Genomic DNA, 26649 nt, shown 5'->3' on the forward strand with positions numbered 1-26649 from the left:
CCCATGTGACTTGTCTTTTGCTTGGGAGAACTGCCTGCAGTTTAAAATAACAGAAGTGACAGCCAATTGTGTCAAAGCCTGTTCATACCAAATAACATCTAAGCCGAGTATTTAAACAACTTTGGATTAAGATCAGTGGATTCAGCATCTAGCCTTAAAGCCTTGTTGTTGCAGCCGAGCATTTATCACATGTCGTGCCTACGAAAAAAGCTCTTCACGGGCAATAAAGAAGTGAGCTCATGCAAAGGGCCGTGAATTACTTTTAGAGTGGAAAATCCATAGCTGCTGTCAGGCTGTATTTGAAAATGCAGTGCAGTGCAGAGATTTTTCAGAGTTTTTGGAGGATAAAACCAGCCTGTATTTGGCATATGGTCTGCCTAGCAGTTCAGTCCATCCATCTCCCCTACAGTCTGTCCCAATATTGATTATCTGACAAGAGAAAAGCACTACATCCTCCTGTTTCCTTCCTGCTACCTCACCTCATTCCAACAAGCAGCAATTTGCCACAACATACATCATAGGCCTTTAAAACTCAGATAAGAAAACCTCTATGTAATTACTGTGGTCTTTCAGTCTTATCATCCTGCCAAGATACTTAATCTGCCTCTCTGTATTAAACAAAGAGCACCCCCAACATAATGTTTTTATCAGAACAAGAAAAAATAAGAAGACAAAAATCACAAGCCCTCTGTCATTGAAGGAAAACGTTTATATCAAATAAGCTTAAACGGGTTTTATTTGTATTATTCGTAGTTTTCTTGTATTACTTGTCCTTGTGTTATATCAGTGTGCAGGTATAACGTTAGATGTGTGCTGTATTCATGCTGGGCTGCATCATAGTAAAGGTAGATTGCCATCTAGTGGAAAAACCTGGCAACACATGACTTTAAACAGAGGTTATGTTGCTTATTGACACATTATTATTGGAGCTGGTGGAGATATTAAGCTTAGGTTTGTTATTTAAATTAGCCTGTACTGTGATAAAACAACTCCAATACCACTGGAATGATGTTTAAGATAAATAAATTCTGAGGAATATCAGAATACAGTTGATGACTTATTGGACAGTATTTTTCAGTGTACTACTTATTTTACATCTGCGCGTGGCTTTTTCCTAACTCTTTAGTAAGGGAAAATAGATACATCTTAAAAAAGAAAAAGCTTCTAGTTTTCTAGACACACACATGGACATGAATGACCGTATCTACTGGTACTTCTACATTTAGCTGTAGCTCCTATTCCCTGTTAAAGAAAAATATAATCTTTATGATTTTGCAAATTCTGCTGTGTTCTATGGGTACAGTTTTATTTTTAATTTCCCCGTCTCTGTGCCTGATCTTTGCTTTGTGCTGCTTTTACACTTTTTTCTCCCTTGCAGATCAAACAGTGTCATCTTATTGTAGTTATTTTTGAGCAAAGGCAAGAGGTAAGATACTTACCATAAGTTTCACTAATGGATGTGGGATGGGCAGCTTCCACAATGGAGGTAGCAAGATTACAGACGTATTAGAGCTCTGGGCTTCTTCTTATTGGGTTTAGGCAAAAATGGCAAAGATGATGATGGCTCTGTAGTTTGTTACAGAGGCACATAACACGTCTTGGCTGCAGGTTTTTTTCTGGGTTTGTTTGCATGCGCAGCAAATACATACAAATTAGGTGTATATCTTTGGCAGGAGTTAAAACGACCTCTTTGTTTCTGTTTTTCTATGATGGACAGCAGACACACTGATGCCACACCTTTTGCACCCATATAAACTGTATAAAGTGAACATAAATGTGCCAAGAGGTTCGTTTTCCTCCCACTCAGAACTTCTGTAAATAATAAATAAATAAATAAATAAATTCAGCCACCACCCAGTATTTATGGATGCCACTATGCTTCCTCTTTCTCTTTCTCATTCTTCCTCACTTCAAAAGCACAGGAGTGGGGTGACAGGCCATGGGGAGGGGGGTCCGCATTGTTAATTGGCCTTTTCAGCTGAACAGAGAGGTGAAGGGAGGAAGAAGAGATGAGGACAATAGAGTCCCACTGCCTCTTCAGAACAAGAGGGATGCGCCGTTAAAAAGATAGACCGGCCGATGCACACAGACCTGCAGCAGGGCTCTCCTCACACAACCCCAAACTAAGCGAATGAGGCAATTAATCATGTGGCCCGCAGCTAACCGAGTAAACGGTCTGTAGCCTCGATATAGACTGCGGATAGTTAAAAAAAATTCTCTCCTGGCTCCATAGCATAGGGCTGTGTCAGGATTTGAGGCATGAGGTGTTACCAGACAAACAGTTCCCTCACATCTCATTCCACTGCTGCCGCGGTTCAGTGGAACGATAGGTACTCTTTTTCCACTTCAATAAGGGGATGAAGCTCAATTAGCATTTCACAAGTCCCATTTCCCTCCTCTATTGCAACCTTCCCCGCCGAGCCCATGCTTTCTCTGGGGATTGTCCTGTTTTGGGCCCTTGTTGCCGTTGGCAGGGTGACAGTATTCGAGTGTGCAAACTTGTGCTATTGTCCGCGGGCCAGAGGGAGCCATGGAGACCCCATAATATGACACAGGAAAATGTTTGCTGATGGCAATTCTATGGGCTTTGTCCGACTCTTTCTCCTTCATGACGACTCGATTTAAGTCTCTAAATGTTTGACTACAAATGCAGGAGTGCTATCCAGCTCCTTTCCCTTTGTCCCGCGAGGTTTGAATGAGTAATTCAGCCTTTGTGTCGCTCGATTGAGGGGGCAAACAGAAAGACAAGATTCTTGAGCCTTCAAGACCCTTTCCATGGTTATGCACTCTTCAGATCCCACCACCCCTCACCAAATCCTACAGCTGACATCACTCTTGGGGAGGGAATAACGGGCTTATGTGTTAGAAACTCAACTTTAACCGCTCTGATGTCAGGTTATAATGCACGCATGCTCGACAAGAATTCGCACTAGTTTTTTAAACGCACATTTACCATTTTCGGAGTAGAAATCATCTTGTAGGAGAAATATTGCATCCCCTCAGCGGCTTTCCCCCCTCCAGATCTCCATGACAACAATTTGCGATGGTGAAGAATTTGATACCAGGGCGCTTGGAGGCTGATTGGGGTGCATTGTAAGAGGCCTGGGGTCGCTGATTGGTTCAAGGGAAGCACCATAACTACAAGGAGTTTATATTCATTCAACTTGTTGAAGTGCTCCTATACTGCAGCCTGGGAGAAGTCTGAGGTTAGACTGAGAGAATCCGGACTGATCCAGCAGTGGTGAGTAAAAGGTTACTAATCTCTAATATCCAGCATCCCGCTCATTTGAGGCTTGATTGCGTGACTCGTGTGTTTCTCATTTCTCTTTAGATCCTGACGGTGGATTGCATATTTTAACATGGACTGAACAAACCCTCGATACAATATGGCAAATGCAGACAGTGAGGTCAAAACTTTACTAAATTTTGTAAATTTGGCATCCAGCGACATCAAGGCGGCCCTAGATAAGTCCGCTCCGTGCAGGCGCTCCGTGGATCACCGGAAATATCTCCAGAAACAACTGAAGCGCTTCTCTCAAAAATACTCCAGAGTCCCAAGATGCCACACACACAGGTCTGCGGAGTATAGGTGCGCCAAACCGATGGGGTCTGTCCATCAGAGTGTGGCAGAAAAGGCCAGCTCTGGTGCGCAGGATGTGGATCAACTGGGGAGCTCTGTGGAGCAGGTGCCTATGAGGAAACGCCAGCTACCGGCCTCATTTTGGGAGGAACCTAAGTTGACCCCAACCAAGAGGGAGCACTCATATTTAGGAATGAAAAGGAGCCATGCAGGCACATCGGAGGGGACTGAGAATGAAAAGAGGAAACGAAGTTGTGATGATGATGCAAAGACCGCAATATCTGCGTGCAGCCGGCGCAGCTCGGCGGATAAAGAGACGCTGAAACTGGACGTGACCTCTCACCACTGCGTGAGTGTGTGCGGCTGTTGCCCTTTCCAGTACCACGGACACCAGATCCTTCACAATCACATTTTTGTCCCTCATCCGCCCCTGGGATTGTGGAGCAAAGCAGCAGGGACTGAGACGGAGAGATCCGAGCATCCTTATGGACAGAAAATTCACACGCACGTTGTTGTCAAACCCATACCGACCAAGCCCACCGCTCAGTCACCAATCTTCAGTGTGTTTGGATTCATTTAATTAACTCACTAAATGAACCCATCACACAAAACGCGTGTAAATAGGACTAATGACTTTCAGCGTTTCTCTTTCAGCATTTTAAATCGAGATACTTCCTCCAGCACTTATTGAAATGCTTCATCTATTTTTGTCTTTTAAATCTAAAGGACTAAATTGCACTGAATAATTTCATCATCTTCACTTTCATGCCAGTCTTATGCCTGAAAATTGACAGTAAGGTAAAAAGGTTTCTACTTTTAGGTGTCTACAGAGGATGATTGTTCTTTTTTAAGTCAAAAAAAGTCATAGAATGAATCCAAACATCCTGTTTTAGTTTCCTCTTTTAAGTATGAGAATCGCCTTTCTTTGTCAAAGTAATGTTTGATAGGCACATTTGAAACAATGACTTTTATTTTTAAATAAATGATTCAACTTCCCTTAAAAACTCCTTTGGGCACAAGATCATTTTTACCTTTTGCTAAAGCTTTCTCCAAAGGGAAAACACACACACAAACACACACACATTTTGAAGGACAGATTAAAGAGGCTTATTGTCACTTCACATATATTATAAATAGATATTTATACACATAAAATTTCTTTGAGAGGAACATTTACACATTCAAGATATCAGACACGACTAAAAAAAGAACCACAAGAAGATAAATATAGTCTTATCTCTGAGGACTATATTGCGTGAGGTTCATTTTAAAGTCAGTCAACGTGGCTCAGGTATCTAATCAGTCTGTTTGGCAGAGGTACGCTTGTGATGGATCTCAGTCTGTGTCCCCCCATCTGGGTCCGAATCTTTAATCTACAGAGGTGCAGCAGTGGACATGGTGACACTAAAGACAAGACAAAAAGGAAAGATGAAGAGGCTTGTCGCTTGCTTCCTTGTGGACAACATTTGCATTCAACGGATGTGTGAGGACATGAAAGAAAAGAGTGAAAGAGACATGTTTCCATCTGATACTTACACAACTTCCTCTTGACAACGTGCCATTCTTCACGGCTGTCCAGCAGTTCAGTGAGCTTGCTGCACAGCTGAACATGGCCAACATACTCTAGCAGCAAGTCTATAATTGGCCCTGCCCATTTACTCATTACTGGCGTTGAGATCCACTCGCAGAACTAAAGAAGAAAATCATATAAAGTTACATTACTGAAAAAGAACATGCATATTTTTGTTATGACCAACTTTTTGCTCTTTTTGCATACCTGTGTTATCCTCTCTGAAGGCTCATTGCAATTTAGAGGAAGCATGCTGCCATTCTGCAAAGCATATCCATTACTGCCAGCAGTTATTATATCGGATTGTCCTGCAGCTGGGTGAGGGGCACTGCCATAAGCACACGTAAAACAGGAGAGCGCATCACAGCCATTGTCCAGAAGGCACTTGAGTAGAGGCAGATTATTCTGACAAAGTGCAACAAGAGCTGGGAATGTGGTAGTACATGTTGGGATGCTTGCATTTAAATCAGCTCCTCTTTCTAGCAGTAAAGACACAGTGCTGACACAACCCTGACGCACAGCCATCAGCAGAGGGCTGACTGGATCCAGGCTTAGACTAGCACCGGCATTAAGCAACACCTCTGCTGTTTCGGTGCTGCCGTTAGCAATAGCAAAGTAGAGGGCCGTAGTGCGTCGATCGGCATACTTGATGGAGTGGCTGTGGGGCAGTGTGGCGTTTACATCTGCACCTGTCTTCAGTAGCACAGCTGCTACAGTGTGTCTGTTGTGCTCTGCTGCCAGGTGGAGGGGGCTGATCCAACTGTGCCGGAGCATGGCTCGACTTGTCACCGAGACGAGCAGAGATACAATCCTGAAAACAAAGCAAAAGAATGTTAATGTAAAGTTAACACAACAAATACAGAGAAGTTAGAGCTTACAGCGCCACTTACAACATCCGCTCCATTGCATATTTTAACAATAAGTTTAGGATATGAATACAAATTTTACACACTAATCATTTTTTTTTAATTATTATTATAATTTCATCCATTTTGCAAGTGTTAGTATTTGAACTTACTTGTCATGTCCATACTGGGCAGCGATGTGCAAAGGCAGCAGTCCTGAGCTTGTCGGTTTGTTGGCATCTGCATTTTTAGTCAACAGAAGGGCCGCAATTTCCATGTGGCCATTTTTACTCGCTTCATGCAGCGCCGTAACCCCATCGCATGTCTGCGTGTTGACATCTGCACCTAAAATAAACAAAAAACAATCATCATTCTTTTATAACATAATTTCATTGAAATCATAAACATGAAACCCTGGAATTTTTTTGTACCTTTCTCAATAAGGTAACACAGTGTCCTCATCTGTCCTTGCTGAGCTGCTACAACCAGTGGAGCGATGGTGTAGGTATTAGATGGATTAATTATAGCCCCAGCTCTTAACAGTATCTCACAGATCTCTGTGTTGTTTCTCGATACAGCCTCATGAAGGGCTGTCCAGCCCTGGGCACACCGCTGGTTCACAGTGGCCCCATAAGAGAGAAGAAGGTTCACCATGTCTATGTTCTCAAGCTCGCATGCTGGACAGACACACAAAGACACGAGTCAGCCTGGCTTCATATAAGCTGTTGTAAGAAATTCTTAGCCCACAGCTGTACCTTTGTACAAAGGTGTTTCTTTGCTCTTGCTGCTGATGTCAGGGTCAGCACCTGCTTCCAAAAGACACTGCACACAGGCCAAGTGTTCACAAGACACCGCAAGCAGCAAGGCCGTCTGCTCCTGCAATGTGCGCTTGTCTACTGAGCCTGGAAGGGCTAGAACAGAAAATACACGTTAAACAAAACAAGCACACATGACATTTTAAAAGTCCTCCCGCAATAGATTTACGTTTCTTTTCTTAACATGTGATTCATTCAAGGGTGACAAATTACATTTCTGGGATAATTCTTTGAGACTTTCAATCACCTACCCCTTAAAAGGGTCTTCAAGCACTCATCCTGTCCACAGTAGGCAGCATCATGCAAAGGTATCCATCCATCATTGTTCTCCTTCAGCACCCAGTGAGAAGAGGCTGTCAGATTTTTGACAGTTTCCACATCTCCTCTTTTGATGGCACAGACCACAGGATCAACATCCCTTGAAAGGAGAGAAAACCCCCTAAAACATTAAGTAGTCTGAATACAATCAAGTGTATTTTTAGAAAGACACCAGATCCTTATGGGAAAGGCAGCACTGACCCTAAAATCTGTACATTCGGTGATTATCATCATAATAAGCTGATTTTGCTCTCAGTAATCCAGGATGTGTGATTTTTATTTTTGCTATTTATGCAGAAGTTGCACACAAGAGCCACCAGCACCCTCACTCTGAAACACACACACACACACACACACACACACACACACACACACACACACACACACACACACACACACACACACACACACACACACACACACACACACGAACACAGGCAGCCTCAAATAGTCCACACAACAATAAAAGACTCACTCCGGCTCTGACGCGCCGTCGCTCTCATTGTCTCCTCTCCTATCCCCTCGCAGTCGCGACACAGCTTTATTACCGGCATAACGGAACTGAGACAAATAGTCAGAGTAACTGAATTTCGTCATTACTGAAGGTAGATTTCGCTTTTTTCCTTCCCAGGTCGTCGGCGTCGGCGGAGCAGCGCGCAGAGCCGAGCGGGGCTCAGCTGTGGTCTCTCAGATTATTTTGGGACTGTATTGTCAGGCGGCAGGATGACGGACTTATCCATATATGTCAGAAGACTCGGACGTTTAAAGATAAGAGAAACAGCCCTGGAGATAATGCAGTGTAAGGCCAGCTCTTTTCGTCTTTACTGGCTGGTTTCCAAGTTAGATAACGAGACTGATATGTGACAACTGCAGAAGATAAACAGAGACCCCCACAAAGAACCATTAATCACTGCTCCATTTTGAAAAGCCTGTGCACATTGACTGTATTATAAGCGATAGGCGGTGGCCTAATGTCACTAAAAAAAGGGAAGCAATACATAAATAAAAAAATAAAAATAAAAATACTTTTTTTGATAAACAGACTCCAAACGTCAACACATATATCTGTTGAATGTAACCCTCCACCACCCTAAATTCCCAGAAAAATACCGAGGATGTGACCTCTGCGTCCTTCGTGGCAGCTAGAGGCGTGGCCTGCGTAATAGCTTCACTCCAGCGACGAAGACACTGTTGTAGCTCAGGTAGCTTGTTTATCAGAAGATACCAGTGTATTAAATGATGCCAAAGATCATATTTTCCTTCTTATGTCTTCGAGATTTTTACAACTTAAGTCCTGTTGGGGGCACCGATGAGCCAAGTGTCTTTAAGTGGTGTTTTTGCTCAACCATGTGAAGATGGGTGACAGATTAGAGGAAAAAATAGAACTCTTGACCGTATAATGAGGGGGTCCAGTGGCCCTGTTATGTTGTGGGATGGAGGCATTTTGTGGGCGCTGTTTGGGTTCACATGTCCTCTTGGAGGGAAGGGTGACTGCAAATGAATTCAAAATGAGTTCTGAGTAAACATCTTTATCCGCTTATGAGGGTGCCCTCTGGGTATCACGAGCTCTCAGCCTAAATATACACTTATGGGAGATTTTAGATAAAGTCTTTGAGGGAACATCTTTAGTCAGAATGGCGATCCATCACAGAGGAGAACAAATGCTAAACACAGTGGCGGTGTATGGGTGTCAGATGTTGACACACACACACACACACACACACACACACACACACACACACACACACACACACACACACACACACACACACACACACACACACACACACGGCAATGTTATGCTTAACTATGAAAATGAAGCTATGAATCTATGTAAATCTAAATCAGTTTGCATACATTTCCATAACGGAATGCTGAATGTTGGATATAAAACTGTGTTTGTAATTCCGTTTTTATTGCCGTTTTTTTTTATCACTGGATTTTTAAAATCTTTTTTGTATCACTTCAAAAATGAGAAAATATATTGCAAAGAGCCAGGAAAAAAAACCACCCAAACCAAAAAGGAAACCATTTAATAATTAAATATCCAAATCAACCACAGAGACTACATATTTACTTAACTCTTACTGATCTGCATGTCCAGTCAATAAAATGCAGTAAAATAAAGATGCAAATGTATATTTTGGACATTTTCTTTCCTCCCCTGCTTGAAGAAAAATATGCTATTGAAGCAAAAATCTCAAAAGTGACCAGTCCATGAATAAAATCCACGTTATTATTCATCTGATTTGTTTTTCAGCCTCATACTTTGTCAGCCAACCATATGAAACAATGTGTAATAAAGCTTTCATCTATGATTCTACAGGCACCACATATTGATTAGTGCCTGTTTATGGCCTCACTGCAGCTCAGAACTCATTTGCTTATTTTGACTCACATGTTTGAGCATGTGGTTTGTGAGTGTCATCTAACCACTAAATCTCATTTAACAGGTTTCAGTTTCTCCACAAGAGCGAAAGGTTTTGCCACTGAACTTCAGAGACTCTCAAGGAAGTAAATCTCGGTGTACTGAATATTTGTGTTTTAACAAGTTGCTTCCCCATACAGTAAAAACAGTCTTGTAGGGACAGAAAGACTTCCTTAATGCCACCTGTGAGCACTACACATTAATGCTATTGGTGCTGTTTTATTTGTGTCTTTAAGGTTTAGACATCTTAACATTTGCATCACATGTATGGTAAAATAACTATAAAACGTGATGATTTCACCTCCACCTACTACTCAAATACATCCTTTTAATTAATGTTGTTTTCATTGAGCCGCCACAAAATAGCCCATTGAGGCTCTTCACCATCAGAAAACTTGTAGTAACTCTGCTTTTTTAACAAGCAACACTAAGGCAGTCAGCACAGACCGGCGCTTTTCTTTTCATGTCTCTTGTTTTCATCTTGACGGCTATTTAGATATACTGATACGTCACTGGGGCATTTCACGCCGTGCCATGCTCAAAAATGTCATGAATAACTATCTCTAATGTTTCACTGAAAAACAATTAGGAATAGCATTTGCGGTATTTGGTGACAAGATAATGTTAAATTGTTAAGCGTTAAGAAGTGATAGCATCTTTTCTTACCTGAGCAGGTTTGTTGTGGTGTTTTGTGAAGTGTGGAAAGTCAGGGAGCATCCAGCCAGCCTGTCTTTGATGTCGCTGTTTAGTCTCTGGTAAAGAGACCCAGCTTTTTGGACTGCAATCATCACAGGAGGAGATTTGTTGTCCAGTCTTAAGTGCAGAACACCTCAAAAAGTGCTGTTGTCTTTTTCATAGATGAGTAAACACTATTCACAATAGAAGTTGGAAAATAGAAGTTAGAACATCAACAGCAGCAATAAAATCACAGGCACAGTATAATACACACATCCCACGTGAATTAGTGACCTAACTCATATAAAAGAGCTGAAATCTGCAAAGGCAGAAATCAGAGAGCAGCGACTCAGGCAGTGAGGGGGGATGCCTTTTAAGGACATGTTCAGCAGTGTTATGTTCCACTTGGTACTGCTGTTCCAGAGAAGGTGCTGGTGTGTGTAGTGTTGTTAGTGAGTTATGCAACAGGAGGATAACAAAAAAACATGAAGCTGAGATTACAGGGCATGATTAATTTTACAAAACAATGACAGAGACAATTAGAATTAAATTGGATAGAAAAAATCCCCCCAAAAAACAGCTTGATAGACTCACCACATGACATTGTTCTTTCTCCTTATGCACAAAATATGAGTTACTTTGTAGAACAAATATGCTAATCCTAATCAGACGGTCTGAAGGATTCTGTCATAACATGCGTCACCTCTTGCTGCGACTGTGTGAAGTGCAAAAATGAGTCTGAAGAACAAGCAGAATGACAACAGATTGTTTCACAATTACTTCTTCCGAAATGTTTTTAAAAAGTGCTTCCTCTATTGAAACTGGAAGTGGCCTCATAGTTTTATGACGACGAATGAGTCCTTCGACATATTTATTTTCAACCACGCAAACGGGCTCTATTGCAAATTCCTGGGTAATCTGCGATCTTTCCCCAACAAAGTCAAACCAAAACATATGAAAACACATGTATGTCTCAAACACCTGCAAAAAAAAGCACCGTCCTGTCACGACATACTAACATGTCAGGACAGGAAACAAACAGGCATATTTCAATTTTACAAAACAGATAGAGCAGTTCTGATGGCGGGATTCTTAGGAGGGAGAGAGAAAGTGGGAGAAAGATGGAAAAGAGACAAAAAAACAGCACATAGAAGTATGTAGGGTGTATGTAGAGCCTATTGTGACTTCCCTAGATTGTAATGTTGAGTATTTTTCTTGGGCTGTAGTCTGTCATCCCGGAGTTTCTCCCAAACCTTATCGGAGGAGGCCAGACCAGAGCATGGCTGCCAGGCAAAAACAGCCCCCCCACCCCCCCAAATTATATGGCAGTCAATGGTATTCTAGGTTTACATTGCTAGTTGTTGGATGTAGCTATTATGGAGCTTCCTTGCAGAGTTGTCAGGGACTTTTCAGCTGTAACTACAATTATAACAGTGATGGGGGTGGTTTGTTTATAATTATTAGTGGCTCTGCTCCAGTTCCAGATTTTTATTGGAGTGAACTCATTTTCGTGTCAAACCACTATTACCATTCAGTTGGTGCCCTTGTGTGTAACCTGTAGAAGATGAAGGTCTAACAAGAAGTGTGTAGGTCCTCTTGTGAGTGTGTGAGAAGTAATTCAATTCAATTCAATTTTATTTATATAGCGCCAAATCACAACAAAAGTCGCCTCAAGGTACTTCATAGATACAGAGACAACCCCAACAATCATATGACCCCCTATGAGCAAGCACTTTGGCAACAGTGGGAAGGAAAAACTCCCTTTTAACAGGAAGAAACCTCCGGCAGAACCAGGCTCAGGGAGGGGCGGGGCCATCTGCTGCGACCGGTTGGGGTGAGAGAAGGAAGACAGGATAAAGACATGCTGTGGAAGAGAGACAGAGGTTAATAACAGATATGATTCAATGCAGAGAGGTCTGTTAATACATAGTGAGTGAGAAAGGTGACTGGAAAGGAAAAACTCAATGCATCATGGGAATCCCCCGGCAGCCTACGTCTATTGCAGCATAACTAAGGGAGGATTCAGGATCACCTGGTCCAGCCCTAACTATATGCTTTAGTTAGGGCTGGACCAGGTGGACCAATGTTAGTTAAGTAACATTTCCAAGATATAGGCTGAGCCCCTCAGAAGCAAACAGGGATCTGAACAGGGAGTTTTCGTGAAACGGCTTTTCAACTGATGTCCACGCTGTTCGTTTGTTAACAAAAGAAAAGTCTATTTATGGTACATCTCACATTAATCAGCCACGTGTCATTGGAAAAACATAGACTGATATCAGTGATGTTGTGTATCACTGCATTCAAAGACTATGTGTAGATAGATATCTAAGCTTCAAATGCCTGCAAAGAACAAGAAACAACCAACGTCCTGTAAAAACAAGTCAGGACAGGAACAACACAGATGTGTTCAGTACCAGGGAATCTGTACCTCTGACAGTTTCCACGAAGCTGAACATTACAGTTACTCTTATGTTGTAACTATCATGTTGTAACAGGGAATCCCGGAGTGTTTTTTGTATATTTAAAAGTGCCTTTGTTCTAGAGCATGACAGGAGTCACAGAAGTGGCACAAAGTTGAGAACAACAGAGGTTAAGCGGTGCAACAGGATGGATGCCAAGGAGATTCGCCCTGGACTCATCTGTGGAACTGGTGTCGGATATAGTGGAGGAGTTGGGCCCAGTAAGAAGGCCTTTCCAAGCAAGCAAGACATAACTGGTGAAAACAGTGATTTCTGTAAGGGTTAGAGCAGCTGTTCAAGACTGTTGGACCTGTAAATACAATGTAAAAGTCAGACTTCTAGCTTGGTTTTAGCTTATTTTTTATATGCCCTGGGCTTGTTTTATTATAAATAAATGTTACGTTCTACTCTTGAGTTTTGGACTCCTTGACTAGTTCAAGGTTCAAGGTTCAGGTTCAAGGTTCTTTATTATTTGTCAAATGCATAGTTATACAAGTATAACACACAGTGAAATGTAGCCTGACACGCTCCTCGACATGTGCAAAAATTGGGGGGGGGGGGGGGGGGGGGTGTAGAGGAAGAACATTATATATATATATATATATATACACATATAGTATATACACTGGGTGAATGTGCAGTAGTAGCAGCAAGCAGGTGAATTCTGTACATTAATATGAATAGATATCTGACTGCCCTTTTATTTTTTAGCTGCTCTCCATCTTATGGAAAAGGTTCTTCCTCTTGCTTCTCCTTTTCCCTTGTTACAACAAACTACAACTTTGAATTCTTATCAATTTTAAATATTTTTTAAAAGCAGTAGGTTAATAACAACACACACTCAGAAATGTTACGGCTGAAATGAAATTTAATTACATGTAAACTTTACCTGTAATTTTGTTACATAAGTGCAATATAGATGTTACATTTTATGAAATTTGTTCCAATAAATGAACTTCATTGGTATAAATTCAAGCACATTTTTCTTTAATGATTCATTATTTGAATAAATAAACCTTTGATTTTGTATATTTCAATTATATTTTACTCAAAATTATTGTTTCATATTATAAAAGGTGAAGAATCTTTTTTTTAGTGAACGTCTTTAACCAAGTGTCTGTTTTCTCAGTAAACACACAGTTACAAAACTGGACTTTCAGTTAACACAATAAGCATGTGACACACAAACGCACAGGACTCACAAACATACTGCTGGACCAGTAACACAGCAACGCAAGTCCTTAATGTATTTTTATGTAGAAAACAATTAATGTGAATTTTGTGGTTTTAAAAACAATTATGAAGATAATGCGTGGTGGCATCAGGAAGTAAAATTAGTAAAATGTTTTACAGGAATGTAGTCGAGCAAGACTCGGCTCACTCATACTTGTTTTCTTTGAAAGCTTGCTGCCTTCTAACGCCAAGACAAGCTAGACAGCAGCTGCAGTCAGTCAAAGGTATCCTCAAACTCAGCATTGTGACGTATAAAGTGCAGTAGTCCAAACAACATACCAGCAGCTATTCCAGAGTTTTCCCACTCTTGTGAGACGCAAGGACAGTCCTGATGTCCTCTTATTTGTTACCTGTATGTGTTTTGAGAGTATATTAAATTGTCACTATGGTCTCCCGAGAGGAGCCTTTGATAAGAACAAGTAAAATGTCACAACTGCATCTCAAATGTTTTGGCTTGGCATCAAATCAATACAGGTCACAACGTCATCTACAAGCATCATCGTCCACGAGACTCCTGCCTGAGCTCATCTATCAACCTGTCCGACACTATTGCACACAAGACGGAGCTCAGGGCTGATCCCTGATGTAATCCCACCTCCACCTTGAACCCATCTGTCACTTCTACAGCACACGTCACACTGCCCCTCTATTCTCATATTTATTCTGCACCACCTTCACATATTTCACTGCCATGCAGCGAGACTCTTCTGGATCAATTTACTTCATTTTTCATGGCATTGTATATCATTTTCTTTTTGCAAATTTTCTAATCAAATGAATTTTGTGACTATCATTGTGACTTTCCTTGAATGCTCTTTTGACCTTCCTTTGCAGAATGATGGTAGTGCATACTTTAGCACCATCTACTGAGGAGGAAGAGTTTCCTCATGTGCATTTTAAATGTGACATTAAATTTGACCAAATTTACTTTTTCCCTTTTTGTTTAAGGTGGAAATTTGAACTTCTTCAGTTACAAAAATGAAAGTAATTATTTAAAGTTGAAAACTTAGTATATTTTAACATTTAACACATGCTTAAAGGTTGGGAAGCAGGAGGATTTGCCGTTTCCCTTTCTTTTTAATTTAGGTTTTAATGAATTCATAGAGCTCAATGGAAGTCATGTCAAGCTGTTAAAATCCGAATAGCAGCAAATTTTTAATGCGAGCTCTTTGTGGAGGTATCTACAATCTTTCCAGGTGTTTGTTTATTAATTCATAGCAATATTTAAATGTCCGTAAAACATAATTACACTAAGTTTTTAATTCTCTTTAAGCTAATTGAAGTAAGAATAAAAAAGGAATGTAAAAAGGCAACAATAACTTTTACGGGTTTTTTGTAATTAAAGAATTTTACATTTCCCAGAAGCCTCTTTGTCTTTACTTTTTATCATTTCTGAGAACACAACAAGTAATTGCAAGTATGTGCATATGTTAAAGTATTGTTCTGTAATTATTCTTTTTTAAAAGCAACTAATTATAAGTAAAATGATCTTTAAAATGAACACACCGAAAGCTACAAGGACAACTCAGGTTTTCACAACATGTTTCAGGCTTTGCGGGAACCGGGACGGAGTGAGCACTCTTCGCGTTCTCTCGCTCTCACTCGGTCGGTAACCAAGCCGAGGCTTCCCTGCTTTTGCCATGACAACAAAGAAACGATCCCGGTACATTCCCTGTTGTTTGGCCCCTGGTCACTAGGTAACAGCAACGCGAATCCAAGAAAAAACATCCGGAAAAGATCCCCGATTGTTCTTCTGTTCGTTTAAACGAAGAACACCAGAAGACGCTTCTTTACGCATCAGAATTCCTGAGCGACAAATCCACTAAAAGACATGACGACGCATTCTCTTCCTTTTTTAGAGAACAGTCCTGGTCAAAAACTCCAGGTGGGAAATGGAGTAAACAACATTTTTGTGACACAGTCGCAGGACAGCAGGTAGGCCCGTGGTTTTGAGGAGCAGCAAGTTAGTCTGATGTCCCCATTCATACATGCCTTTACTGTCTTAGACTGTTACTGACAGTTTTCTCTTCACACACAGAAGGGAAGATGATGCCAATCACATACCAGTTTTAAAAGTGGTAAGATTTGTGCCTTCACAGAAAATAGTCTCACTTCCACAGGTTCTATTTCTTCTATTTCCTGCTTTATACCTTTAATTCTATTTGATTTTACTTCTCCTTTTAAACCACTTGGTAACTTTTCTTTTGAGGCATTTTTCATAAATGCACCCTGCAAAGGTTTCAGTATTAAAGCATCTGAGTCGTTCTGGTTGTGTGTGTGTGTGTGTGTGTGTGTGTGTGTGTGTGTGTGTGTGTGTGTGTGTGTGTGTGTGTGTGTGTGTGTGTGTGTGTGTGTGTGTGTGTGTGTGTAGCCTTCGAGCAGAGTCTTGGAGGCAGGAGTGACTACTTTGCAAAAGACCCTGGTTCTGAAGAAACAGGCAGAGCTGGATGAGGTGGAGAAGCGACTTGCACTTAAACGGCTGGATTTTAAAGCCTGCATGGAGGCCCTTGCTCAGCGAAGGTCTGAACTTGAAATAAAACTACAAGAGGTGAGCTGAGACCACCTTAAATGAGAAGCAGTAGTAGTTATCCATCATCTGAAAGAGACTGTCCTAATGTGGCTGGCTTTTATCTTTTCTTTTCATGCAGACTAAAGAAAAAGTAGGGAAATTTGAGAAGTTCGTAGCTGAGAATGAAGCAAAGCAACGCAGAGCGTTAAAGAGCTGTGAAGCTTCACGGGTGCAAAACATTTTTAAAAAGCAGCAGATAAAAGATTTGACAGAACAGCTTAAAGGATTCAGAGACAGGTGAGACCTTGAAATGTTGTTTTTCATTTAAAGATTTCTTTCATGAAGTTGTTTTTTAAGCCCGGCTTTGCCATGGTTTAATTTGCAGGAGGCAAGTTTTAAAGGAGAGAGTGGCAAAATACAAAATCTATGAGGATTATTTGATAAAAACACGAGATTATCTCCCCAGCAGTAAGTTCAAATGCTCATTATTGAGCCTTCAAATGAACTTGCTTTGTTTAGCCTGTTGAGTAAAGCACACAGTCCGTTTCAGATTACCTCGATGACGGGTCTGAATCTCTAGTCATGCCCATCATTCGGCGTCATGAGACCTTATCCATCACACACCAGGAGCTGCTGCAACGTTTGCAACGTATGGAGGCGGAGGTGGAGGAAGGCCAGCGGCAGCTGCAGAATATGAAGGAGGAACACAGCGTAAAGAAACTGGTCAGATATACAAATACGGATGTTAGATGTATCATGTCTTCATAGCAGTACTGTAGTTTATAGCGGTTGATGTGTTTTTGTATGTATTGCAGATGGCCAATAAAGAGCTGTCTGAACTGCAGAGTGAGTTAGAGACCCTCAAAGAGAAGAACAAGCAGGCAGAGGTTAACTTGCAGATGGAGCAAGACTTATCCAGAGAGAAGGTATGCCTTCCAGATTAGCTGGATGTGACCCTGCTCATTAATCTTGGGAACTTTGGATCAAATAATGTCATGTGTGCCCTTCATGTTTCAGGTTACAGAAGTGGGAAGACTGCTTATGGCCATCAGCAACCTTGCAGAACAGTGTTACCTACCAGAATACGGACCGCTGGAAAAGATGAACGCGCTGACAATGATGGACATGGTGAAGGTATTTACGTGCAGGATGAGATGATTGTTAGGGTCTGATAGGTCTATAGTATAAACCTATTTGCTGGAACGTTAAGGACAATCTGCTACACAGCAAAAAGCAAGACTCAAGGCACCAAAGTTCTCTGGTTACTCATGCATGAGGGAGACCTGGCTGGAGCCAAGCGTCGTTCCACCACTTGACCTCTGTCAGACTCTCAGCCAGGCTCCCCATAGCACTCCTTTTATTGTAGTTACATGAATATGCATAGGGTCATTAACATATAGCATCTTACATAGGTATACATGTGAACAAAGAATACTGTGTGTGTGTGTGTGTGTGTGTGTGTGTGTGTGTGTGTGTGTGTGTGTGTGTGTGTGTGTGTGTGTGTGTGTGTGTGTGTTACTGCTGATCAAAGGGTCATATAACATGAAGGCAAACATCCTTGGTCAGGAAGAGGGTAGACCCCCCCCCCCCCCGGTGAGGAAGTCCAGCAGTTCATCTAAACAGAAAAGCACTTAGACTAGAACAGACGTAGCTACGTTAATCCTACCATAAAACAATTAAGACAAGATGCGACCTCTTCCCATGCTCCCAGGATGTAGGTGTGCATTCTAGTGGAATACACACCAAGCCTCTGTAGCCTGTTAAAGATCACACAACCTATCACTACACAATTGATTATACACCTCTAAGCATATATGGTTAAATGTTTCCTAATACAAATGACAATAATAAAATCTAAACCCAACAGGGTTTACCCAAATCTTGACTGACCATTTCTTTCAGGAGTACATTCTGGACAAGGTAGACACGGAGAGGAGAGCGAGGAGGATGATGGAGTTGGGGAGTTTGATGACGAGCACAACCGCTGCGGCAAACAAAAGAGAGAGGGGGTCAATGAGAAGCTTTGGAAGTAAAACACAAATCAAAAGTTCAAGTAAAGTCAGCAGAAGGAGTGAGACATTTGGTTGATGTTGTAGTTTGAGTATTCATCACAGTGTTGTCTCTTATGGTTTGTTGAGAGTGGAGGTTCGTTCTTGAGGTGGGAAGAAGCATTTGCTACCACTTCGTAGCAAATGAAGTGTTACCAAAACCTTGAGAAAAAAAAAGCTTGTAGGAGAACATAATGTTTTTTTTTTCATTATTTGCCTTTATAACATTTGTTCAGTGTTTAAAAAATGTGTGCACCAACCTTTGCACTTAAGACGTCATAGACAAGGAACTGAAAACGTAGCTGTTTGAAATGAGATCCTCATGTTTAACAGGTCATCCGAAGTTGTAAATTTGGATTTGGGCACATTGTATTGTGAATGTTGCTTTTATTTAAAAAAATAAATAAAGTGGTCATAATCAAATTATGTAAATGCTCACTCAATCAACAGCAATCCACCACCTTTGCATCATGCAAAACACCAAAAACAAGCAGCCAATAAAATCTCCTTTGACCCTATTGCCTCACATTTCCCACGTTTCAGAGTTAAAACCTGTGATGCCACGACAATAATGTAAAAAGCTATAGTTTCTTGTTACTTTGGTGATTCGGATTGCTTACCCAAACCTATGACTGGGTGCCCCGAAAGCTTTATTGTAAGCACCCCACCAGCACGATGCATGAAAAATAGTATATGAACAATAAAAAACAATTTTAAGTACATTTTTAATACAAATATGATCCTATTTAGCAGATAAAAGCCTGATTCAGTACTTTCATGAGAAACTGAAGACATGGCTCGCACGCTATAAAAACCCCGATCTGGCCCTTTAACACAAGCACGTGGTTTCCGCAAACATCCGGTTTTTTAGAAAGTAGGAACGAAAAGGCAACAATGTTTTGACACGCGTATTTCTTAACTGTCGTTACGGGTTTTTTTATATTGTTTCCAGGTTGTTGAAATATGAAGGTACGTCACACAGTCAGGTAACTCTTGAAACTGCGGGGTTTTTTTTCCAGGTAGTAAAACTGCTTGTTCGTCCACAGATGGAGGATGGCAGCTTGGTTTCATGTAGAGAGGACATTTCTTCGCTGTTCCCTGCGCAAATGCTGAGTGCCAAACAGCAAGTAGGCTATTTCGAAAAGGGGCTGAGGTTGATGTAGTACAGGTGGTCACGGTCACCCCTCATAACGACTGTAGAATAACCGGACCTGTTGTCCTTTCTCAGGATCTGAGCAGCCAGTTTTCCGCCGTAAGAAAAGTTTGCGGCGACGGCAACTGCTTCTACAGAGCTTTCTGCTTCGCATACTTGGAGTCAGTCCTACACAGTGCCAGGGATTTGCAGAGGTCAGATTTAATTACTGCTGTCACTAATATCACCTGATTGAACAGCGTTGATTTGATAAGGGTGGTGCTTGTCTCGCCCCTCTCAATGTTAGGTTCAAGGACAAGATAATCCAGGGCAGCGCAATTTTGGTCTCTGCAGGATTTGAGGAGGATTTCTTCAGGCACCACCTGGACACGGTAAATGCACTCATATTTTTGTTTTTCTTCCAACAAGTTATTAGCATCTCCTCAGACCTCATTAGTAAAATAATGGGGGGGGGGGAAATGGCACTTTGTAGCCTGTGAGCTTTGACTTGCCGTTTGATGTGTATGTAGTACATGCATCGAACAAATGGTGTGTGTGTGTGTGTGTGTGTGTGTGTGTGTGTGTGTGTGTGTAAAAATATCCTAGTCATTAGACCAGGGGTCCCCAATCCCAGTCCACGAGGGCCTGCAGGTTTTAGATGCGTCCTTGATCCATCACAGCTGATTTAAATGGATAAATTACCTTCTCAACATGTCCTGAAGTTCTCCAGAGGCCTGGTAATGAACTAATCATGTGATTCAGGTGTGTTGACCCAGGGTGAGATCTAAAACCTGCAGGACACCGGCCCTCGGGGACTGGGATTGGGGACCCCTGCATTAGACAGATGTCTGCTTCTCAACTACTTTTGTACTGATTGGACCATTTGCTTTGCGTCTACAATTTCAACTGCAACACTGTACAAAGATTTTGAATCACCCCTTATTTCCTTACATTTTCCTGGGAAAACGGATGCAGCATTTTACTGAAATGTGCAAAGTAATTGTAATGTAGACTAAGGTTAAAAAAAAAAGAAAAAAGTTTGTGCAGTGAGCTTTAAAAGTCAATATTTGGTATGACTACATTTTATTTAACACAGCCTGAACACTCAGGCAGCTCTCTTGCCATTTCTTAAGTCTTCATGGATAGTTCCTCAGGCTTTTCGGAGGACATCCAAAGCCCCCAGGTAGACCTTCCATGGTTTAGATGGCTATAAAACATTGTTTAATTAATCACACTATAAGACCTGTTGCCACTATTTTATTCTGCTGGAACCAAAATGGTGGCAGCAGGCTTAGGAAGTCTGAGTATGTATATCAACCTAATTCAGAATCTGGCCATCTGGATGTATATCTCTCTGTATTACACACCAGTTTGTTCTGATTTTAAAAACACAGTATTACTCCTGCGCTTCACCAGTTTGGCATCCTGCTAGACCTGTGTAGTTATTTTAAAAAGGTGCAGAAAATGACTCTTGAATGAAATCTTACAGGCAGCATATTTTCTGTAAAAAAAGCAAAGTCTAATTGTTCCTCTTTCTGTTGAAGGTTCTTCAGGTTGTTGAGCAAAGCCAAGCAGATGTAATTTCACTATTCAGGCTCTTCAATGAGCATACTACCTCCGACAGTGTTGTGCAGTATCTCAGGCTGCTCACTTCAGCACACCTGCAAAACAATGCAGACTTCTTCCGCAACTTTGTGGAAGCACCTGATCTACATGTCTACTGTCATGAAGTTGGTATCGGCGTTGCTGCCATATACTGCATAAAGAACCTCTGAATTATTTAAAGTGGATAATTTGAAGGATTTTGATTAAAATCTCTTCTCTTCGTTAAGGAAGTGGAGGCTATGGCGATGGAGTGTGATCATGTGGACATCTCGGCTCTATCTCAGGCTCTGGACATCTCCATCCACATCGTCTCTATGGAAGGCGACGGACAACAGCTGGCTCACCACATCATTCCAGAAAATGGGGACCCATCCCTGCATCTCCTCTACCACACATCTCATTACGATATTCTCTACCCTCGGGCACAACTATGACCAACGAAACTGCTCGAATCAGGAATATTGACTCCGGTTGAATAAATTCCAACTGTGCTTGAAGACACTTACAAAATTAGATTTTTATAAAATCTTGCAGTTTACAGGAATCCATCATCTGGGGATGAGCATCTGTTGCACAATGTGCACTAAACATTTAGAGACTTTAAAATGCTGTTTACTTTTTTTTACCCTTTTTATAAATTGTGTCATTTGAAGTTTTTTAATAAACCTCTCAAACAAGTCATTTTGCCTTCTGCTTCTGTTTTTTCTGCCGTGGATGGATACTCGTCTCTGGTTTCTTCTGTGTTGAAACCCTGGTTAGGGCACTCTCCATCCCAGCAAGGGGCATTTGGGGCAGGGGGAGCTTTCCCATTTGAGTAGGATACTTGGTCTTCATTACATTCTTGAAAATGGGCAGTGAAATCAAACGCTTCAACTCCTTTTTCATCCCCTTCACCATCCTCTGCTGCTCTCTGTCTGCATCCTCATCATTTGCATTGCCTGTGGAAATGTGTGGACTTAATTTTCTGCATTGAAACTTTATTTTGAAATGCAAACTTGTTTTAAAAAGTGCTGGTTTTACCAAGTAATAAGTCATCATCCAGATCCACCTCCAGGGCTTCTGCTGCTTGCTTGAGCCAGGAGTTGTGGTGTTTCTCCTTGCTGTTGTAGTACTCTACCTTTTCAATTCTCCTGGCTAAGTTTACTCGCTCCTGTGGAAGAACCCAAGTTATATCAGTTAAACCCTTTAACATCAAAAATGGACAGGACCTTATGCTGATGGATCTCACCATGATTGCATCCATGCATCTGGTCTCTATGGGAAATGTGGGAAGCTCTTCGTCCTTTCCAAGACTCTTGCATATCTTTTTGAAGTTCATCATGTCATCTGGGCTTACTAGCAGCATACAGAGGCCCTCTTTAGTCGCTCTTGCTGTTCTCCCACTCCGATGCACGTACGTCTCAGATGTTCTAGGAACCTGGTATGAACAAATCACTTCTTGAGGAACAGTGCTCATTACATTGCTGTAGTTATAAGCCGTTGCCCAACATTCATCTTTTAAGCTGGTTTTTATTGTAAGGTAAAGACCCTCCTATGAGCAAGCATTTGGCGACAAAACTCCCTTTTAACAGGAAGAAACCTCCAGCAGAAAAAGACTGATGTGCAACCATCTGCTGAAACTGGTTGGGGGTGAGGGGAGACAAAAGACACATTGATGAAGAGAGCTAGAGTTTAATAACAAATGATAAATGCACAGTCGTGTATAAACACTGAGTGCATCACGGGAAACTTGCAGGGACTGTTTTGTGGCTAATTGATAACCTCTTATTCATGCTGGAGAATCCTTGGGCAACTGTTTAAGGGGTTACCTGGTAGTGAATAACATGCTGGACATTGGGGATATCCAGGCCTCTTGCTGCCACATCAGTAGTCAGGAGAACACAACTGTGAAGAGAAACAAAAGAAATGGCAATGTCAAAGCTAGGTGCCTTTAAAAAAATAAGAAATCACTAATGTTTTACAGTAAATACAGCTCAAGACTGCTGCTGATTACAGGAACTACAAAAACCATCAGGACTTGAATGTGTCAAATGTTTAAAATGTGAATACTTTCACAAATTTAAAAAATGGTTTTAAAGTAGACAAAGACAAAACTATTTCAGGCATTTTTGTGCATACTAGACGAATTCCTTACTCCCACAGTTAAAGTTTAGATGTGACCAGTGGCACACAGTTACTGGATAAATGCTGAAGACAACTTGATGTTGCTACTGCAAATGTGAGCACAACTCACTTCTCCCTCTCAGCGAACCTCTCCAGGTTTTTCAGCCGTTGTTTCTGGTGCATGTTGGCATGTAGAGGCAGCGGAGTACAGTCTAGTATAACCAGCAGAGAATTCAGCCTCTTTATACAGTCAATACTGTTGGCAAACACCATGGTGCGCCCAGGATACTGGAGCAGGAAGTAATAGAGGTAGAAGTCCTTCTCATCCTTCTGACAGTGGATTTGAGTCTCAATCAGTGTCTCCACAGTTGCCTCCTTCCTGGTGAGGTCAATGACTTTGGGCTTGGACTTAATCCCCACTTTCTCCATAAGAATTTCCAGCTTGTTCCTCTGGTCCAGATTCTTCTTCTTCTTTTGAAGGAGGCGAGTGGGAAGGCTGTGAACCATCGTCAAAGTGGCAGAGAACACAAAAGTTTGCCTAGTGGGATTGAAGTGTGTCGTATTTAGCATTTCCAGCAAATTCTCCAGCTCGGCAAAATGCCCTCTTTCTACCATGCGATCAGCTTCATCAATGACCAGACACCTGTGTCATAGGAAGAAGAGGAATTAAGAAAGGATAACAAAAATCTAACAAATAGGCCTGCCTGAAAGACCTTTACCACAGAACACAGAATCAGGCTCTTTCACACATGATATGATTTGAGGGTTAAAAGCAGTGTCGGTAATCGGTGAAGGAAAAAAACAAAAACTTATTGTGATATTTTGTGTGGCGATATTGTATTGATACAGGAACACCAAATATTAATATTTTATTAAATACATTAAAATACTCTGGGAAAACTTTGAAAAGAGGGCTCGATTCACCTGATAGGAGGCACCCTTCCTACTAACAGGTGTAGTCTGATTTGGACTGACTGCAATCACTCTGCAAATAATTGTTATCTAATATATGAAACCAGACAGATAGCCAACATGTTTCCATGAGTCTGAATGAGTCTCTCAATGTGTACAGTTCATCAACTGGCTGCCAGCTGGTTCTATTTTAGTTATATTCCCATAAAAATAGGAAGGTCAATGAGCGCAAGTTAAATGTTAATAGTAAACTAAAGTAAAAAAATAAAAAAATAATACTTTAGGAAATAACTTGCAGTTTAAAAAAGGTGATATATTTTATTGGAATACTCAGCATATCACAAAATAATAAAAATCATGATAATATCATATCATAAGTGAAGTACTGTGATAATATTGTATCGATTACCACCTCTAGCAAATAAGTCAGACAGTCTTAAATTAAGACTCACCTGAGCTGCCTGAGGTTGACCAGATGTGGGTGCCTCTCCTTGATCAAATCCCACAAACGCCCCGGAGTTGCTATGATGATCTCTGGCCTGCGTTTCAGCACTCGTCTTTGTTTCTGCTGTGCCATTCCACCCACCACTAAGGCTGTTTTTATATCTGCACAGCAGGAAAACATTAGCTATGCTGACATTTATACATCTCTTACGAGAAAACTTCTATCGTAACACTCTGATGAGCTATGACTTACCTGTGAATTTTGCGACAGCATCAATATGATGTTTGACCTGAACAGCCAGCTCCCTGGTGGGAGTGAGAACCAGTCCTAAGAGGGGCTGACTCTGAGCACCAGCAGGTTTTTCATCAAAATCAAAGTCTGCATTCTTGATTACCCGAACACATCCAAGCTGTTCATCTTCTACGTCGCTGTGTTCATCTTCATCTGAGTCTCCTTGATTCTGATCTTCAGCACCTTCATCGTTTTCTTTAGAAGCCTCCACTCCCTCCTCTTGGTCCTCTTCAGCTGATTTTGTACACTCATCTACAGGTGGTAAGTACAAACTCTCCACCTTTGTGACTGGTTCAGCGTCATCATTAGGTTTGTCTGGGCTATTCTTCCACTCCAGGATGGTATGGATTATGGGAATGCCGAAAGCCAGTGTCTTACCACTTCCTGCAAGTACAACATCCATATTAGCTCCACTTTTAAAAATCTGTGAACAGAACATGACACTATAAACCTATCACTTTTATCTTACCAGTTTCAGCTGCTCCCAGTATATCCATACGATCCCTGATAGCTGGAGGCAAACACAGGGCTTGGATCGGTGTCGGTGAACCAAATCCAAGACTGCTCAGTGCCCTCAGGACAGGTGGGGGGACAAACAGGTCCTTCCACGCACTCATGTCAACATTTTTGTCTTCAGAACCAGAAAGTGCAGCGTTTGTCCAATTTTTTGCCTTCTTGTGTGGGGCCTTTGTCACTTTATCTTGACTGGATTTTTCTTTTTCCAGATCTGATGAAGACTCTGGGTTCGGCTGTTCTTCTGGGACTGTATCCTGCACTGTCTGCTGCCCTTTCCCCTTTTTCTTCTTCTTCCTGCTTCTCTTTGCATCTTTGGGATCAGCAGTGATGGCTGCAGAATCATTTTCATCGGCCTCACCTGCTACCTCATCCTCTCCTCCCTCAGTGGCAGCATTATCCTTCTGCTTTACGTCTTGTGCAGAAATATTTTCCGACTCCGTTGCAATCCCTTTCTTGTTTTTCCTCTTTTTCTTGGCTTTTTTCTTCGCTGGCTCACTTGTGCTCTCCCCCTCTTTGTTCTCAGAGTCTCCTTTCGCTCCAGCCTCCTCGCCGTCACCAGCTTTTCTTTTCTGTGCTTTCTTCTTCTTCTCCCTTTTCAGCTCTTTTGCTGCTTTGGCCGCAGCCTCCTCACTGTTTATTAAACGGTAATCCGTGAGCTCTTCGAAACACACCAGACCCTCCAAGCCCTCCTCGGAGAAGACGCTGGGATCGAGGTCTATGGTTTTCCATTTGCCTTTCATGTCGATGCAACGTTTCGCTGGCTTCCCTAGCCCGGTGGACATGCCTTTGTTTTTCGCCTTCATCTTCTTTGTCTTCATTTTTCTGAAAAAAAGTAAAGGTGTAAAATAAGTGACTTTAGCCGACCTCGTGAAGTTCCTAACGTGTAGTTATTAAAAGCGCACGTGCACCCCACGTTTCTTAATGCCAGCGGACAACTATTAACCGATAATTAACAGAAACTAAGCGTACAAAGTCTCCAGTAAACTACCAGTTGAATTAGTAAGTACTAAAGTCTTACCTCGACTGAGTGTAGGCTCTCTTAGACTTCTGCTACGATTACAACAACGCGAGACACGAGGGCGCAGCCATGACAGTGTTGATCACGTGGTTTGAAAAACTTTATTTAAACAACAGGCGCTGTTTCAATTTCTCTGGTCATTTTTTA

At 41.6% G+C, this 26649-nt stretch overlaps 5 protein-coding genes across 12 annotated transcripts; 3 read left to right on the top strand and 2 right to left on the bottom strand.

Moving 5' to 3' along the window:
* Positions 1-2908: 2908 nt before the first annotated feature.
* Positions 2909-4584, top strand: LOC308389209 (protein FAM181A-like). The gene is made up of 2 exons (XM_080870429.1): positions 2909-3241; positions 3332-4584. The coding sequence occupies exon 2, from the start codon at positions 3387-3389 to the stop codon at positions 4158-4160; it is 774 nt and encodes a 257-aa protein (XP_080726555.1). The 5' UTR covers positions 2909-3241; positions 3332-3386; the 3' UTR covers positions 4161-4584.
* A 119-nt stretch (positions 4585-4703) lies between these two features.
* LOC308389203 (ankyrin repeat and SOCS box protein 2-like) lies at positions 4704-17100 on the bottom strand. 7 transcript variants are annotated; one of them, XM_080870415.1, is made up of 9 exons: positions 16988-17099; positions 10826-10969; positions 10223-10425; positions 7062-7228; positions 6751-6906; positions 6427-6672; positions 6169-6340; positions 5358-5961; positions 4704-5270 (listed from the first exon to the last, which is right to left on the bottom strand). In XM_080870415.1, the coding sequence occupies exons 3-9, from the start codon at positions 10342-10344 to the stop codon at positions 4854-4856; spliced, it is 1884 nt and encodes a 627-aa protein (XP_080726541.1). In that variant the 5' UTR covers positions 10345-10425; positions 10826-10969; positions 16988-17099; the 3' UTR covers positions 4704-4853. The 7 variants fall into 7 exon arrangements, with proteins under 7 accessions (XP_080726541.1, XP_080726542.1, XP_080726545.1 ...); XM_080870416.1 differs by lacking the exon at positions 10826-10969 and having other exon boundaries at positions 16988-17100; XM_080870419.1 differs by lacking the exons at positions 10826-10969; positions 16988-17099 and having other exon boundaries at positions 4704-4984; positions 5117-5270; positions 10223-10423.
* Positions 13312-18530, top strand: ccdc197 (coiled-coil domain containing 197). Of its 2 annotated transcripts, XM_080870424.1 has the most exons (9): positions 13314-15858; positions 15962-16001; positions 16295-16471; positions 16572-16729; positions 16818-16900; positions 16983-17155; positions 17248-17358; positions 17450-17566; positions 18335-18530. In XM_080870424.1, the coding sequence occupies exons 1-9, from the start codon at positions 15755-15757 to the stop codon at positions 18518-18520; spliced, it is 1149 nt and encodes a 382-aa protein (XP_080726550.1). In that variant the 5' UTR covers positions 13314-15754; the 3' UTR covers positions 18521-18530. The 2 variants fall into 2 exon arrangements, with proteins under 2 accessions (XP_080726551.1, XP_080726550.1); XM_080870425.1 differs by lacking the exons at positions 16572-16729; positions 16818-16900 and having other exon boundaries at positions 13312-15858; positions 17060-17155.
* Positions 18531-19325: 795 nt separating this feature from the next.
* On the top strand, positions 19326-21898 carry LOC308389210 (ubiquitin thioesterase OTUB2-like). Its single transcript, XM_080870430.1, has 6 exons — positions 19326-19449; positions 19527-19607; positions 19709-19827; positions 19920-20004; positions 21157-21342; positions 21445-21898. The coding sequence occupies exons 1-6, from the start codon at positions 19444-19446 to the stop codon at positions 21649-21651; spliced, it is 684 nt and encodes a 227-aa protein (XP_080726556.1). The 5' UTR covers positions 19326-19443; the 3' UTR covers positions 21652-21898.
* Positions 21710-26612, bottom strand: ddx24 (DEAD (Asp-Glu-Ala-Asp) box helicase 24). Its single transcript, XM_080870412.1, has 9 exons — positions 26503-26612; positions 25438-26306; positions 24930-25352; positions 24685-24838; positions 23451-23963; positions 23026-23101; positions 22446-22634; positions 22238-22367; positions 21710-22155 (listed from the first exon to the last, which is right to left on the bottom strand). Exons 2-9 carry the CDS (start codon positions 26300-26302, stop codon positions 21896-21898), a joined length of 2610 nt encoding a protein of 869 aa, XP_080726538.1. The 5' UTR covers positions 26303-26306; positions 26503-26612; the 3' UTR covers positions 21710-21895.
* Positions 26613-26649: the final 37 nt, after the last annotated feature.

Source organism: Rhamphochromis sp. 'chilingali' (assembly GCF_963969265.1).
Source record: "Rhamphochromis sp. 'chilingali' genome assembly, chromosome: 21".
Classification (NCBI taxonomy): domain Eukaryota; kingdom Metazoa; phylum Chordata; class Actinopteri; order Cichliformes; family Cichlidae; genus Rhamphochromis; species Rhamphochromis sp. 'chilingali'.